At 47.5% G+C, this 14,197-nt stretch overlaps 4 protein-coding genes across 4 annotated transcripts; 1 reads left to right on the top strand and 3 right to left on the bottom strand.

Annotated features, from left to right (window-relative positions):
- Positions 1–88: 88 nt before the first annotated feature.
- On the bottom strand, positions 89–1,737 carry LOC100836817. The gene is made up of 4 exons (XM_003578660.4): positions 1,600–1,737; positions 1,392–1,541; positions 685–872; positions 89–547 (listed from the first exon to the last, which is right to left on the bottom strand). The coding sequence occupies exons 1-4, from the start codon at positions 1,686–1,688 to the stop codon at positions 411–413; spliced, it is 564 nt and encodes a 187-aa protein (XP_003578708.1). The 5' UTR covers positions 1,689–1,737; the 3' UTR covers positions 89–410.
- Positions 1,738–1,748: 11 nt separating this feature from the next.
- On the top strand, positions 1,749–5,806 carry LOC100835894 (histidine--tRNA ligase, chloroplastic/mitochondrial). The gene is made up of 10 exons (XM_003578657.4): positions 1,749–2,148; positions 2,232–2,320; positions 2,456–2,585; positions 2,698–2,790; positions 3,159–3,233; positions 3,863–3,980; positions 4,147–4,289; positions 4,755–4,883; positions 5,174–5,334; positions 5,456–5,806. Exons 1-10 carry the CDS (start codon positions 1,807–1,809, stop codon positions 5,592–5,594), a joined length of 1,419 nt encoding a protein of 472 aa, XP_003578705.1. The 5' UTR covers positions 1,749–1,806; the 3' UTR covers positions 5,595–5,806.
- Positions 5,628–7,934, bottom strand: LOC100836506 (mannan synthase 1). The gene is made up of 2 exons (XM_003578659.4): positions 7,620–7,934; positions 5,628–7,282 (listed from the first exon to the last, which is right to left on the bottom strand). Exons 1-2 carry the CDS (start codon positions 7,932–7,934, stop codon positions 6,008–6,010), a joined length of 1,590 nt encoding a protein of 529 aa, XP_003578707.1. The 3' UTR covers positions 5,628–6,007.
- A 4,507-nt stretch (positions 7,935–12,441) lies between these two features.
- LOC100831769 (transcription factor RAX2) lies at positions 12,442–13,935 on the bottom strand. The gene is made up of 2 exons (XM_010241160.3): positions 13,515–13,935; positions 12,442–13,396 (listed from the first exon to the last, which is right to left on the bottom strand). The coding sequence occupies exons 1-2, from the start codon at positions 13,648–13,650 to the stop codon at positions 12,648–12,650; spliced, it is 885 nt and encodes a 294-aa protein (XP_010239462.1). The 5' UTR covers positions 13,651–13,935; the 3' UTR covers positions 12,442–12,647.
- Positions 13,936–14,197: the final 262 nt, after the last annotated feature.

The following is a 14,197-nucleotide window of genomic DNA, read 5'->3' as shown; positions in this document are numbered from 1 at the left end:
TGGCAGCGCCGACGGCCGGCGAGGTGATTGGCCGGCCGAAACGCCCCTGCATGCATGCGACGCGATCGATCGCGAACAAGTAAATGGCTGGCTGCAAATGCAGGTACAACCAACCCACATAATGCTCCTAATTTTAGAACTCCCCATGTTTCAAAGATTATACAGTTTATCTGCAGATGCACGTTGCGCCTATGAATAGACAATTAACTTGCAACAAACCACAATTATATATAGGCGCAGCGCAGCATGACTGATGAATCTGCCTCTTGACTCATTTCTACACACCAAACCAAACCTTACTCAAAATTCTTCTTCTTTCCCAAGTGATGCTAGCCTAACTAACTAGCACTTTTTTTTCTTGACAATAGCTTAACTAGCTCTTTAGTCCTTCATATTCCCCACCAGTCCCATCATAGACGATCAGCACTGCTCGTAAGGTTTACAATAATAGTTTTCTGATTGCCATCATCCGAAGGTGCTTCTAGATGAGCATCCATGACAAGTATCTCCCAATCATGGTGCCGCAAAAATGAGAGCATACCATCCTCTGCAAGACAAATGACATGCGAGACTTACTTCAAACATCAGCCTCGACAGGATAGAAAACTGAATAAATCTAATAAAACAGAAGCCATAGCTCACAAAGATGGATGAAGCAAATAGAGTTTGAGGATAAGAACTAACCTCCATTTCTGATGGCCTCAACATGAAATAGCCCCGACCCCTGTGGCCCAGATACGGGAAATGTGCATAACACAGATCTCCGTCGCTGACCGACAGCAACAGATGCATCATACCATGGTCCTCTAACTATAGGCACCCCAATTGCTTCTACAACCACTCGGTTGTCAGTAGCCTTCTCAATGGCCTTCCTGAAAGTACGCCCACATGTATGGTGTCATACACTAATCACAAAAGAAATAAAGCATCATGGTGATGCTTTCTTAGTGCATATTTCTCCAATTGTACCCCATCAGAAAAAAAGGCCCAGACGTATACAGGGAGCACAAGTTCATGAATAAAGTGGAGTTTTGATTGAACAGATAGAAACATAGGATATTATATGGATGATAACATATACATGATCACAAACATAACAGCAAATTAATATTTACAGTCTGCATAGGTGATCAAAGAACAAAGTTTGTGAAATAATGAAATTGGCATGATGAGTTCTTTCCCTTTCAGCACAATTGGCAGATAAATTTCAAACAGAGAACCAAGGTCATGAACATGCTATCTAAGCCGGCATCGTGTCATCCCCATCAAACGTAATGCAAATGTTAAGAAGTACGGAGTAGCTAGGTAGTGAGCACCAAGGTCTCCAAGTTTGCCTGATACTACTAAGCAGGGAAGTGTGGGGAAAGAGGAAGGAAGGTGACCAGGCTGACCTGGTGCATCCATGGAAGATGGCGAGGTCGTTGAGGGCACTGAGGGCGACTCCACCAGCGAGGCTGATGACACCAATCGACAGGACCCTCCGTACCGGCGACCTCTTTCCGCGATTGGCGCTTTCTCCGGCCTTGTCGGCAGAGTAGGAGCTGAGAGAGATGGTGTCAGTCTCGGATCTTCAGTGCGTTGGGACAGGTGGTTACTTACCGCCGGAAGAGAAGAGGCTGCGAGGGGCGGACGGATCTGCGGCCGGCGGCGAGCAGGGGAAGGAGGAGGAGCTTTCTCGCCGCCGACATTTACCCTCGGCTTTTCTGTTTCGGGCCTTTAATGGGCCGGAGAGGCAGGCCCAGAACAAAACCTCCTACTGTTATCTCATCTCCTGGCTTGGACGAACCCCCAATCCGCCGGGAGTGAATGGCGTCCGCGTCGTCGGCGTCGCTTCGCCACCTCCTCCTGCTCCGCCCGCTTCGACCCGCCCGCCGCCTCCTCTGCGTCTCCTCCTCCTCGTCTTCTTCCTCGGTGCTGACCCATGGAGACTCTTCTTCTTCTTCTTCTGCTTCTTCCGTGGGGGTGGTGGAGTTGAACCCGCCGCGGGGTACCAGGGACTTTCCCCCGGAGGACATGCGCCTCCGCACCTGGCTCTTCGACAACTTCAGAGAGGTGTCCCGCTTGATGGCCTTCGAGGAAGTGGACTTCCCCGTGCTGGAGTCCGAGGCGCTCTTCATCCGCAAGGCCGGGGAGGAGATCACGCAGCAGGTAACCTAAACGGGACCCTCAAATACTCAATGCAATGCGATGCAATGTCATTGTTACTTAGAGATGGTTGGGCTGTTCTGCAGCTGTATAACTTTGAGGATAAAGGGGGCCGCCGTGTTGTTCTCAGACCCGAAATCACCCCTTCCCTCGCACGCCTAGTCATCAAGCAAGGGTATATATGTTTATGTTTCTCCATCTGATTTGTTTGGTTCCCCCAACCTAAGATAGATATCGATCTCAGTTCACTCAATTTCCTTTTCCAATTTTGCGCCAGTGTTTGATTTTCGCCTACCTTTCTTCTGTCTAGAAAATCAGTCTCCCTTCCACTGAAATGGTTTACTATAGGACAATGCTGGCGATATGAACGCATGACAAGAGGAAGACGGCGTGAGCATTATCAATGGAACATGGATATCTTTGGTATGCCTAAAGTTCGGGTATGTCCGTTCTGGCAGCCCCTGATGTAATTTACCAACTCAAGATGCTGATGTGCTACAATCGTGTGCACCTTGTATGATTCACAATTGATTTCTCATTGTTCAAAATCAGGCCGAGGCTGAACTTCTTCAAGCTGTTGTTCTCTTGTTTCAACGTCTTGGAATTACATCCTCAGATGTGGGGATCAGACTGTCCAGCCGAAAGGTGACCTATCACTCTTTGTTCATATAGTTCACCTTTCCATCCTCAAATGTTGTTTCCAAACAAAAAAGTTATGTCTATGGTTTAGTTTATCTACCTCCATTTGTCCTCTAAAAGTAAACAAATTGTGTCAATATTCCATTTATTTTAAAGGTTAAATATTCCATTTGTCATAGTTAATACATTATCATGTTGATTTGCGTAATGGAAAAATGAACAAACTGGTATCTTTTTCACTTTTATATTTCACGAGGTGGAACTCCATTGTGTAACCCAAATGTTCCTGTGGCTGCCACTTGATAACTACTTCAATCCCTGCATGTTTTATTAGCAGCTCTGTTGTGTGCCTGACTATTCCCTGTTTTCTCCAGGTTCTTCAGGCTGTGTTGAATATGTACTCCATACCAGAACACTTGTTTACTCAAGTTTGTGTTATTGTTGATAAAGTATGTCCAAATTCTGCTAATGAATATTTACCTTTTGAAATCTGATTGTTGTACAATGATGTCTTCATGTCCATTGTACTATTTTTGAAGCTTCGTAGCTGGCAGGTTAACAGCGTTAAATTTCAAATAGAAGTACGAGCCTAATAGGATCTCTTGTTGAGCTCATTACAAATTGATCCATGAACTCTGATCCGTGGACCAACACTTTATAAAATGTTCAGAGGGTGTTGAAAAAATATGGGTGACATTTTCTCTGAAAGATTGTTTAATGAAGTATGAGACATCCACAGCAGTGGTTTCCTGTAGGGCCTGCTGTTCTAGGATAACTATCATCCATTGCATTCTGCATTCATCAAAACAATTTGAATAACGATGTGATTTGGGAGTTTGCTCCAATGAGAATACATGAGTCAGCTGCCTTTCTTGGTATGCCACAGCTAAAAAACAAATTCATACTCAGGCAATTAGATATTTTTCTGGACTTAATTGAGTGTTTTTGTATTAGACGGAACTTTGTAGCTAATACATGCCACATGGTCGATTCCCCCCTGGTTGTTTATGTAATTAATTCTTGCTATCTTCATGTTGGTACTGTGCCTATCTTGCATCATGATTTTATAATTATGCAGTTGGGAAAACTGAGTAGAGAAGATATTGAGAAGGAACTAATTACGACTGGACTGTCGTCTGAAGCTGTACAGGGTATCATTGAAGTGCTTTCTCTCAAGTCACTATCCAAACTTGAAGGTTTTCTTCTGGCTTTAGTATTCAACATGGCTTTATACTGTCCAAACTTTAAGTCATTCCTATTTGCCTATGTTTTGAGAAAAGAAAGGAAAGTCCATCGTGGAATCCTCTGAGAGAAGCAAGCTGGCCCACTGTTCATGTCTCATATCTTGATACTCCCATGCAGAGGTGCTAGGCCCTGGTGTTGAAGCTGTTTCTGACTTGAAGAAGCTCTTCTCATTTGCTGAGCAATATGGTTACGCTGATTGGATCTGTTTCGATGCATCTGTTGTTCGTGGCCTTGCATACTACACAGGGGTTGTTTTCGAGGTTGTTGTTGATGCATCTCTTAATTAAAAAAAATCATAGCATCTTTGTGTTCAACAATTTGCAGGCCTGCTAAGAAGCAGCAAAAGTATCTATATCAGCAAATTATACGAGATATATTTCATTGATGATATATCCTTGATCTTCAACAAATGATGATGATTCAATTTTACAAAACAATATTTGAAACAGGAAGCTCTGTAGTTACATAGAATTCTTTGTGAGATTATGTTTCATTTTACGTAGAATTGTAGTTTTTAGCTCCTCAAGTTAGTTACTCCCTCGGTTCCATATTAATTGGGGAGTATTGTAAATTATGGTCCTAGCATGTTAGGTAAATGCAAATGGCAGGTTACAAGTTTATTAACATTGATGTCCTAATCATATAACTTATGTTGTTATGGCATCCATTTTTCTCTTGTTACCAACCCTTGTTTCATGCTGAACTCTCTTGATGCTTGTTTACAGGCTTTCGATAGAGAAGGGGAACTGAGAGCAATTTGTGGTGGGGGAAGGTATGATAAGCTACTTTCAACATTTGGAAGTGAAGATGTACCAGCCTGTGGCTTTGGATTTGGAGATGCTGTTATAGTTGAAGTATGATATGTTTTATCCCTTCTCTGGTTCTATTTTCTGTGTTGAGTGAAGCAAATTGTTTGGTCCAAATTTAAGTTCCTTTTGGATTAGTATTTTAATACAGATACGAGAAACGCGTGCTAATTCAGAAGTTCAGAATAGCACAAGCCAGGCTAGAATTGATTAAGCTGAGTATGAGCTTATGTGTCTAGTACTGGGTGCATAAGTCCATGCCGTTCTTTCATGCAGGTGTGAATTTGTGACACAGTTTGAGTGGCAGCAACACTAACTCTATGTTCACATTCTGTCAGCTGCTGAAAGAAAAGGGTCTTCTGCCTGATCTATCACGTCAGATAGATGATATTGTCTTCCCATTGGATGAGGATCTTGAAGAACCAGCATCTAGTGTTGCATCCTCTCTGCGAAAGAAAGGCAGATCTGTAGATCTTGTAGAAGACAAGCGTCTTAAATGGTATAACTTTCAGTAGTTTTTTTAGAACTTCCGTAAATTTCTTTATAAACTTCGTATTGAATTCTGTTCTTGCAGCTACCATATTGTTATCTGTAATTGCTTTTTACTACTGTGCCTGCAGGGTGTTCAAACATGCAGAGAGGATAAATGCTAGCAGGCTGATTTTGGTTGGCAAATCTGAGTGGGAACGAGGCATGGTCCGTGTGAAGATACTATCAACCAGAGAAGAATTTGAGGTCAGCGCAGGCGAGTTGCAGTAACTGTTAGTCAATCTGAAAGTTTTACTTCCAAGTTCCAAACCTATAGCCCTATCTTTTTTCTAATCATCTTCCACTGTTAGTCTTCCCTCTGCAACATTCTAAGAAGTTGTGTCATTCATATCATATATATAGGAAGTGTACGATGCCTGCCATGGTTGAGTGAAATTTGCTTTCCCATGTTATTCATATCAATCTGAAAGTTTTACTTCCAAGTTCCAAACCTATAGCCCGATCTTTTTTCTAATCATCTTCCATTGTTAAGCAATCATTTTGTCTTTCTGTACAAGCGAATTTCTGAATATGAGCCATATGTACCAACAGTAACTGCCGAAGATAAAAAAAAAATGTCCTGAAACAAACTATATAGATGGAATACAAGCCAACATATTAGCTAGCTTGTAGTATGTGACTAATTATTGAGTCCCAACATAGCCAAATCCGATGATGAAGGCGGCAGCGGATTGCATGAGAAGGTAGACATAGAAGTGATCGTGACCGAAGATGATGTCGTAGATGGCACAGTAGAGCATGCAGAGGCCCATGAGGATCTCCGCAGCATGGAAACTTTGGTTTTGATCCCTCTTCTTCTTCCCCTTGGCGGCGGCGGTGGTTGTCGTTGCAGTGACAGTAGTAGATGACGAGCCGAGCTTCTCGGTGACGACCCACTCATTGGCGCGGCTGGCCTCCATGAGGCCGATGATGGTGGCCTTGGAGCGGTGCATGGACATGACGTTCTCAAAGAGGATCCAGAAGACGAGCAGGTGCCATGACCTAGGGGTGCAGGCGGCGTTGAGCAGGGTGATGACGGCGGGGACATACATTGCCACATACTTTGGCAGGCGCACGTCCCCTTGCACCAGCACGCATGCTGGGATGACAACACAGTAGAAGAGGAAGGTGACAAGGTGCGCCACCACCTTCCTGACGAAGAAGAAGCCATAGAGGAGGTGCAGCTTCTTCCATGCCGACACCTGCCTGCTGACCACGATCTCCCTGAACATCTTCCTCATCAGGTTTGCCGGACCACAAGACCACCTGTGCTGCTGGTACCTGTAAGCCTTGAAGGTGCTGGGCAGCTCATTCCTGACCTGAACATCTCCTACATAGACAAACCTCCAGCCCCTTAAGCTGGCCCTGACGGCAAGGTCCATGTCCTCCACGGTGGTCCGGTCCTTCCAACCACCGGCATCGGCCAGGGCCTGGACCCGCCACACCCCGGCAGTCCCGTTGAAGCCGAAGAAGGCGTGGCAGGCAGAGCCCACCTCCTGCTCGACGGAGAAGTGGTAGTCGAGGGACATCTCCTGGATCCTGGTGAGGATGCACTCGTCGGCATTGACGAACCGCCACCGGGCCTGCACGAGGGCCACGCCCGGGTCGGTCTGGAGGAGTGGCACGGTGCGGCGGAGGAAGTTGGCGTCGGGCTGGAAGTCGGCGTCGAAGACGGCCACGAACTCGCACCCCCTGGCGTAGTGCTTCTTGAGGCCCTCACGCATGGCGCCGGCCTTGTAGCCGCTCCGGTTGCTCCGGTTCTCGTACTGGATGTGGACGCCTTTGCTCGCCCACCGCCAGCATTCGGCTTGCACCAGCGACCGGATGCTGCCGTCCGTCGAGTCGTCCAGCACCTGGATCACTAGCTTCTCGCTCGGCCACCACAGCCCGCACGCCGCGCCGATCGACAGCCGATACACCTGCATTTGGCACATAATTTTAGTAACGCGTTACATGTCGTCATTCTATCAGGACCGCTACTACTACCAGAGAGTTGACTCTTTCGTAGTATTTTTTTTTCCTCTTCCGGTATCAGCATCAACATACTACGCACGCCCTAATCAAACAGCCTTGTATACACGCGAAGAAACAAAATCATACAGTATATGCAGGACAATGCATAATTCACGTGATGGGGACCGATCGATCGGTCGAACATGCAGTACTAACAGCAGAGTGGTCATGCATATCATACAAGAAAGAAGCAGCTGTTTGCATTTACTGCTCTAGCCGTTGTGTGGAGTTAGCAGTACTGACCTGTTTCTCGTTGAACATGGGGATCTGCACGAGGACCATGGGCCGGTCTGCGCCGGTGGACTCCAGGTCGTCGGAATCCGCCATGATCAGCTTCTTGTCATCGTCTTCGTCTGCGGCGGAGTTCAGGCGGCGGTTGCAGCGGCGCCGGAGCCACAGCCCTGCAACGACGAGCCCCATGTAGAGGCGCTCGACGAAGAGCATGAGCGACATGGCGGCGCAAAGGTACACGGCGACCTGCAGCGCCGGCACCACCACCGAGTGCCGCACTGCCAGCCATGCCCCACGCATCATCGTCACCAGGCTCAAGCTCCCCATGGCCGGCCGGCCGGCCGACTTAGCAAACTTGCTTTCGAGCTAATCCAGTTTTTGGTCGATTGAATTTCCCAAACTGGAACTAATAATCAGGCTCGATCGATCTAGTGGGCGCTGTTTTAGTTTTGTGGTAAATTGGGATCCATAGACCAGTCCTACACAGGCGGCTGCAGGCCTGCAGTATGCAGGTGCAAGCCATTGTACACGCATATATACACTGCAGGCGGCGATAGCTGTCATTAATAATACTACTCCGTAGTATAAATATACAGATGCAGCTAATAAAGCCATTCGCTTCTCCATCCGTAGTACATTGGACATACTAAGTCAGAAGTTCATTCGTGTGCTAGATTATATGCAGACGTATGGCAAGTAGTTGGTGCATTCGGTGCATGCAACGGCCAGGAGCATATAGCACCATTGAAGCTATATATAGCGTTAAATTGATGTATAGTGATAAATGGAGAGGGGGGGGGGGGGGGGGATTACATATTGGTCATAAATACATGTACGTGCATACATGTATTTGATGTATAGTGAGGGCAGGCGGGCCGCCGGGGGATTCAACAAGGCCCGGATGGGGTAAGCTTTTGTGCAAGTATCAGTGAAGAAGAAAACAAAGAAACTAGTCTGGATTCTGGGACGAACTGATCGAAGAGGACGTACGTACTGGAAGGAAAAGGAGAAGAAAAGTGCAGCATATCCAGATACGTGGTCATGCACGCATCGTGATTAATTTCTTGAAAAGAGTGTGGTGATCTTTTTCTGTGTTTCGGGTACATGTATATGCATGGGCATATGGCCGTAGGATGAGACGAACAAATCAACAAGATCGGATCGGCAAGATGGATGCATACAAGGATCAAAAGTACTCGAGCACGGCAGTTATATACTCCCTTTGTGGTTTTGTTTTATATTAAATGTTGTAACTTTGTCTAAATATACATGTACCCTAAACACGTCTAGATAAGTGTGTGTCTAGATAAAGTCGTGACATTTTTTTTTTCAAACCACAAAGTCGTGACACTTGATATATAGAAACGGAAAAGGCATATCAAACCAAAGCAAATAAAACGGCCGGCCTGTAAAAGAAGAAGAAAGTCTACCCGCAAAAGAAAAGCCAGATAAAACGCCTGTGACTGTTGTAGTGTTGTCACTGTCCACTCTCTGACGACGGTGCCTCCACGTCACCCGTACGTTCTCCTGCAACGGCCACCGATCATTTTTTTTAAGTTTTTTCAAGCTTCCCTTACCTCATCTGGCCACAAACACAGAACGCACGTGCAGAACAGCGTCGGATGCGGGTTGAAACTTGAAATGGGAAACCATGTAAAAAAAGAAAAATCCGTTTTGGGCCGGCCCAAACCATGGGCGGCCGGGAGGAAGAAACCAAGTCTTTGGATCAGCGCTGTATTTAAAACCCAACCATTTACTCACAATCGACCTAAAAACCCGGCCCTCTCTCACTTTCCTCTTCTGCAGTCTCAGTCTATCCCTCCCTAACAGTAAAAGCATGAAGGTTTCCTTCGTCGTCGTCCGCTGTGCATCAATTTCCGTACATGTTCTGATTTTTCGTGTCTCCTTACACTCCATCGAACCTTCTTTTTCATATTTCCCACAGCGCTGCCTTCCCGGGCCGCCACCGCCGACTCATCTACCCGCGCAACACCTTCCTATGGTGACCGCTCTCGATACGCGTCGGCGCCGGATTAGATTATTGTGCAAGAGACGAGCAAAGGGGTCCAGGGCTGATCGGCGCTATACACCGCCGCACGGTTTCTCGTGCACTGCGCCACCACGTGCTCTGACGCCAGCCATGGCCGGCGGGCGGCGTGGACTGGGTGCCATGTCCGTGGCCGCGGCCGCTAGCATCAGCCCCGAGATCATTTTGATTGAATGTCCAATTATATTGTTATGTTTTGTATAAACATGAATTTTCGCGTGCACATGTTTAAGAGCCCGTGGCAACGCACGGGCACTGTACCAGTGATTATAAAAAAAAATCTGTGACTGGGAGTCGCTGGATTAATTTACCCCACCCGCCACACTAATCCATCAATTAACGGCTCCTGATTTCCCCGTCGCGCTAACCTCTTGCAGCCTTATCAGCTCTTCTAATTGCTAGCTAGCGTAGCTCGCAAGTCACAACACAAGAGAAGCAGTGTCATGAACAATTGTTCACACTTTCATGATTAAATGTTAAAATATTAAACATGACTAAAATAACGACTATCATGTGTAACTCGAACATATTAATTAGCTGCATTGCAAAACATGGCGAACTGAATCGTGCATTCAGAAAACATGTTTAAACAGTAGGTAGTTTAATAGAGGAAGTCATCGTGGCTGCCGCAGTGTGACCCGTCGAAGCAGATGAGCTATGCAAGGTTTGTGTCAGGAAAGATCGTCGCAAAGAGAAGTCCATTGACTATCATCGCCACTGCTTGGACAACGCCGAGACAACTCCAACTTCACCGCAAACAACGGACGGCCGGGGAGAGCGGACACGCTGGGAATCCATCATTATTTTCGTAACTTGAAAATTTTGCCATCATCATCATCATGTTGCATGCGAAGAATCACATCATTCTTGTGAGAAAAATGTATTACTCCGTATCATAAATTTTGAGAAACATGTTGATGTGGAAAACAATGGTCAAAGTTGCACGTTGACCATGTCCATCTGTATGTATTTCTGAACGGAAAGGAGTCTATCAAATGCATATAATTTATTACCGGTATTAATAAGAACGTGCCCCTTGTTTTTTTGCCATATCACAATAACGTCTCCTTTTCAGCTCCCGTACGCACCCCAGATCATCGGCAAACGGATTGGATGGATTAATTTGTTGATTCGTACGAGTACGTACTGCCTTTAGGATTGATGATTTTGTTGACAGAAGTTAAGTACCGTACGGGAGGCGACGGAATTAATCCATGGGAGAGTGCAAATTAAGCCCTGCATGTACTGTACTGTCCCTGCACGGCTTACATTTGATGACAGACTTTATTAGACACGCGTATTTTGGGACGGAGAGAGAGCTCGATTTGAAGTCTCGATCAGCTAGAAACGGACATCGGTATGCCCGACCCATATGTATGCAATGCTGTATAGCCGATCCGCACGCACGCCTGGCTAGCTTCGATCCATCCCATCCATCTCGATCTATATTTTTCACTAGCTGGTACCATACGTCTTTTCTTGACCGATCGATGAAGAGCGAGATTTTTAGTCAACATGTCGTCACGTACGTACAGCAGGACATATCATTTCATCCATCCATCCATCAGGCCGATCGATAAATTAAAGGGCGAGAGAGATGCACTTGGCTGAGTCGTTGGCTCCCAAAGTTTTCCTTCTGCTTGCTTCCAGTTCCGGAAGAAATTGCACAAACCGCTCATTTTTGATCACCTTGTTGCGGAGAATATCTACTCGACTTTTTTTTTTCGTAAAACATTTACTATTCGTCTAATCCGTTGCAGATAAGTTCTAACCCGAGTTTTAGCTCGTTAACGAGATTTCTGACCAGGCCCACCTGTTAGTGCCAAGCTCATCGTCACCGTCAGACCGCCACTCACACCCGCTTCAGTGCAAGGCCCTGTAGCTCTGCTTCAACGTGCCGCAACACGGCCACGGCTACTACCCGCCGTCCCTAATCCTAGCAGCAGCAGCAGCTCACGGCCAATTGAAGAAAACAAACCAGCTGGGCGCATGCATGGCCGGGAGAGAGCTACCTAATCAAGTGCGAGAGGAGGACATGGCGGCCATCCTGGACTGCTTGGCCAGCGGAGTAAGAGGTGGGTCATAGTCGGGGCCGAGGCGGCGGCAATGGCGGGCGTGGACAGGATCAAGCAGGTCAAGGGTGCCGCGCCCCGCGCATGATCAGCCTCAGCGTGTCCATGTTCTGGGATGCACCGAGGGAGGAGGCGGAGCGGCGTCGGGGCGAGCTCCGGCGCGCGGTCGTCAGGGACAAGGCCGCAGGTGGCAAAGGCGTGGTGTAGCTCCGGGCGTTCAACTGGTGGAGAAGCCCAAGCCGTCGGGGTGCCTTCGACATCGTCGACGACGGCGCCATTGAGGCTGCTGCGACAACGCCGACCCAAGAGGAGGACGCAGAGAAGAAGGGCAAGGCGAGGAGGAGCCGCCGAAGGCAGCGGCAACGCTTCAGCCGTGGCAACCTGAGGATGACAATGGCAATGCTCACTGATGGATGGGCCCCACATGTCAGAAACCTCGTTAACGACTAAAACTCGGTTTAGGATTTATCTGCAACGGATTAGAGATGTTTTGTGCAAAAAGACGTCGAGTGGGTGTTCTCTGCAACGACAAGGGGACCAAAGATGAATTTATGCAATTTCCTCTCCAGTTTCACAAGTGCTCAATTAAGCTGGCCCCTCAAACACGCAACGACTAATTTACATGTACGCATACTCTGCTAGTACATGCATGCAAAGTACCGGAGTAATATTTAAGCAAGGATTTAGTATATATGCAAGTATCCAGTACGCTTAATTAACTTAATTGCCAGTATATTTGTCGAATTAACATTACAACCCACTCTAAAAAGTACCAACAAAACACACCATGCATTCCAAATTACACTCCACCTCATGAAAAAACAAAAGAAACGACAAACACACATCATTGATCATACAAATGCATGCATGCATCGGCTGCAGCATAATGGCTGGTTATCTCTAAACCGTACTACTAGCTAGTTAATATTGGTACCTAGTCCCTGGGGTTGCCGTGGCAGCAGCGTACAAGAAGCTACCCGTCGACGGCGCAATCACCAACGGCTTCATCTCATGCTGATCCTCCACATAGCTGCTGCCGTACGCGTAAAGCCGGTGATGGTGATGATGATGATGATGATCCAGCTGAGGCATCAGGCCGTCAGCAGCTGGAAGTTCTTCCTGCTGCTGCAACTGCAAGCCGGCGAAGATGGAGCTCTGTTCCAGGCCATCACTGCCGCTGCCGCTGCTGATCATGAGGTCAAAGTCATTGAGGAAGACAGACGACGATGGCGCCATCTGCTGCTGCTGCTGGTAATGGTGGTGGTCGCCTCCAATTCCAAACATGAGAGACGACGAGCTATGGTAGTGCTGCTGATCAAGCAGCAGCTGGGAGAACAATGCGAGTGGTGGGTGATCATCTGCTCCTCCGATCCCGACATTAGCAGCAGCAGCAGGAGGAGGAGGCTCCTTGGACGACCTGATTTGGCTGTGGCTGTGGCTCATGACGTTGAGTAGTAGCTTCTTCTTGAGCTTGGTGTTCCAGTAGTTCTTGATGTCGTTGTCGGTCCTCCCGGGGAGCTGCGCCGCGATGACGGACCACCTGCTCCCGATGCTGGCGTAGAGGCTACAGATGACCCTGTCCTCCTCGTCCGAGAAGCCCCCGTGCTTGATGTTTGGCCTCAGGTAGTTGAGCCAGCGCAGCCGGCAGCTCTTCCCACACCTCTTCAGGCCTTCTCTCCGGCCCCATCGCAACATAAAACACACATATCCACAATCAATTAATTCTGAAGGGAGATATAGATAGAGGAACAATTCGACCTTGAACTTGATCTAGATACACATATATACCGGCTTTGGCGGGGAGCGCAATCCAGTTGCCGCCGGTGCCAAACTTGTGGATGTAGTCCTTGAGCTTCCTGTCTTCCTCGGGCGACCAGGGCCCTTTCTTCACGCTCCCCTTGTCACAGCATGGAGCCCTACCCATCTTCTTCCTTTCTTGCAGCTAGCTCTTCTTGGCTTTGGCTGGCTACCGAGCTAGCTTGGGGGAGATATAGAGAGACAAAGCTCGACGGCGAACGGAAAGGCAGAGAGAGTACAAGCTAAAGGAAGAAGAAATCTAGCTAGCTAGCCAGCCAGCTACATGTGGCAAACAAGTCAAAAAGGAAGCAGGAGGATGGCTCTCTCCCTCTTTGTCTAGTTTCGATCACCTGCCTAAAGCTAGCTCTAGCTGCTCCAGCATGAGCTGCTCTGCTGTATATATGTACAAGAGTGTGATGGTGACAGTGGCCGGGAGTGATGGTGACAGTGACATCCATCTCTCCCTTTGCACGCACTGTCATGAATCTCGGCTGCTCATGTCATCACTCTCACATCACACGCACGCACGGCTCAGACAACTAGACAACCACACCCATCCATCCATTTCCTCCTCTGTACTTTTGGAGCCTCTTTCTTTTTTGGTCCATCATGTCCCTTGAACTACACACACTGTCACGGTCAGTACTCTCTCTGCAGGTTTCTCTTGTACTCGT

This window comes from Brachypodium distachyon, chromosome 4, assembly GCF_000005505.3.
Source record: "Brachypodium distachyon strain Bd21 chromosome 4, Brachypodium_distachyon_v3.0, whole genome shotgun sequence".
In the NCBI taxonomy this organism is placed as follows: Eukaryota; Viridiplantae; Streptophyta; class Magnoliopsida; order Poales; family Poaceae; genus Brachypodium; species Brachypodium distachyon.
The sequence above is the reverse complement of the archived record's forward strand: the minus strand, read 5'-3'. Positions and strand labels throughout refer to the sequence as shown.

What these genes read in the sequence shown, in the direction of transcription:
- LOC100831769 (XM_010241160.3), bottom strand. Translation starts at nt 13,650, where the DNA reads ATGGGTAGGGCTCCATGCTGTGACAAGGGGAGCGTGAAGAAAGGGCCC. An exon ending in TGCGCTCCCCGCCAAAGCCG is followed by an intron (nt 13,397 to 13,514) that starts GTATATATGTGT and finishes GCCGGAGAGAAG; the next exon opens with GCCTGAAGAGGTGTGGGAAG.
- LOC100836506 (XM_003578659.4), bottom strand. Translation starts at nt 7,934, where the DNA reads ATGGGGAGCTTGAGCCTGGTGACGATGATGCGTGGGGCATGGCTGGCA. An exon ending in CCATGTTCAACGAGAAACAG is followed by an intron (nt 7,283 to 7,619) that starts GTCAGTACTGCT and finishes TGCCAAATGCAG; the next exon opens with GTGTATCGGCTGTCGATCGG.
- LOC100836817 (XM_003578660.4), bottom strand. Translation starts at nt 1,688, where the DNA reads ATGTCGGCGGCGAGAAAGCTCCTCCTCCTTCCCCTGCTCGCCGCCGGC. An exon ending in CAGCCTCTTCTCTTCCGGCG is followed by an intron (nt 1,542 to 1,599) that starts GTAAGTAACCAC and finishes CATCTCTCTCAG; the next exon opens with CTCCTACTCTGCCGACAAGG. An exon ending in ATCTTCCATGGATGCACCAG is followed by an intron (nt 873 to 1,391) that starts GTCAGCCTGGTC and finishes GCGTACTTTCAG; the next exon opens with GAAGGCCATTGAGAAGGCTA.
- LOC100835894 (XM_003578657.4), top strand. Translation starts at nt 1,807, where the DNA reads ATGGCGTCCGCGTCGTCGGCGTCGCTTCGCCACCTCCTCCTGCTCCGC. An exon ending in TTGGTATGCCTAAAGTTCGG is followed by an intron (nt 2,586 to 2,697) that starts GTATGTCCGTTC and finishes GTTCAAAATCAG; the next exon opens with GCCGAGGCTGAACTTCTTCA. An exon ending in GTCACTATCCAAACTTGAAG is followed by an intron (nt 3,981 to 4,146) that starts GTTTTCTTCTGG and finishes ACTCCCATGCAG; the next exon opens with AGGTGCTAGGCCCTGGTGTT.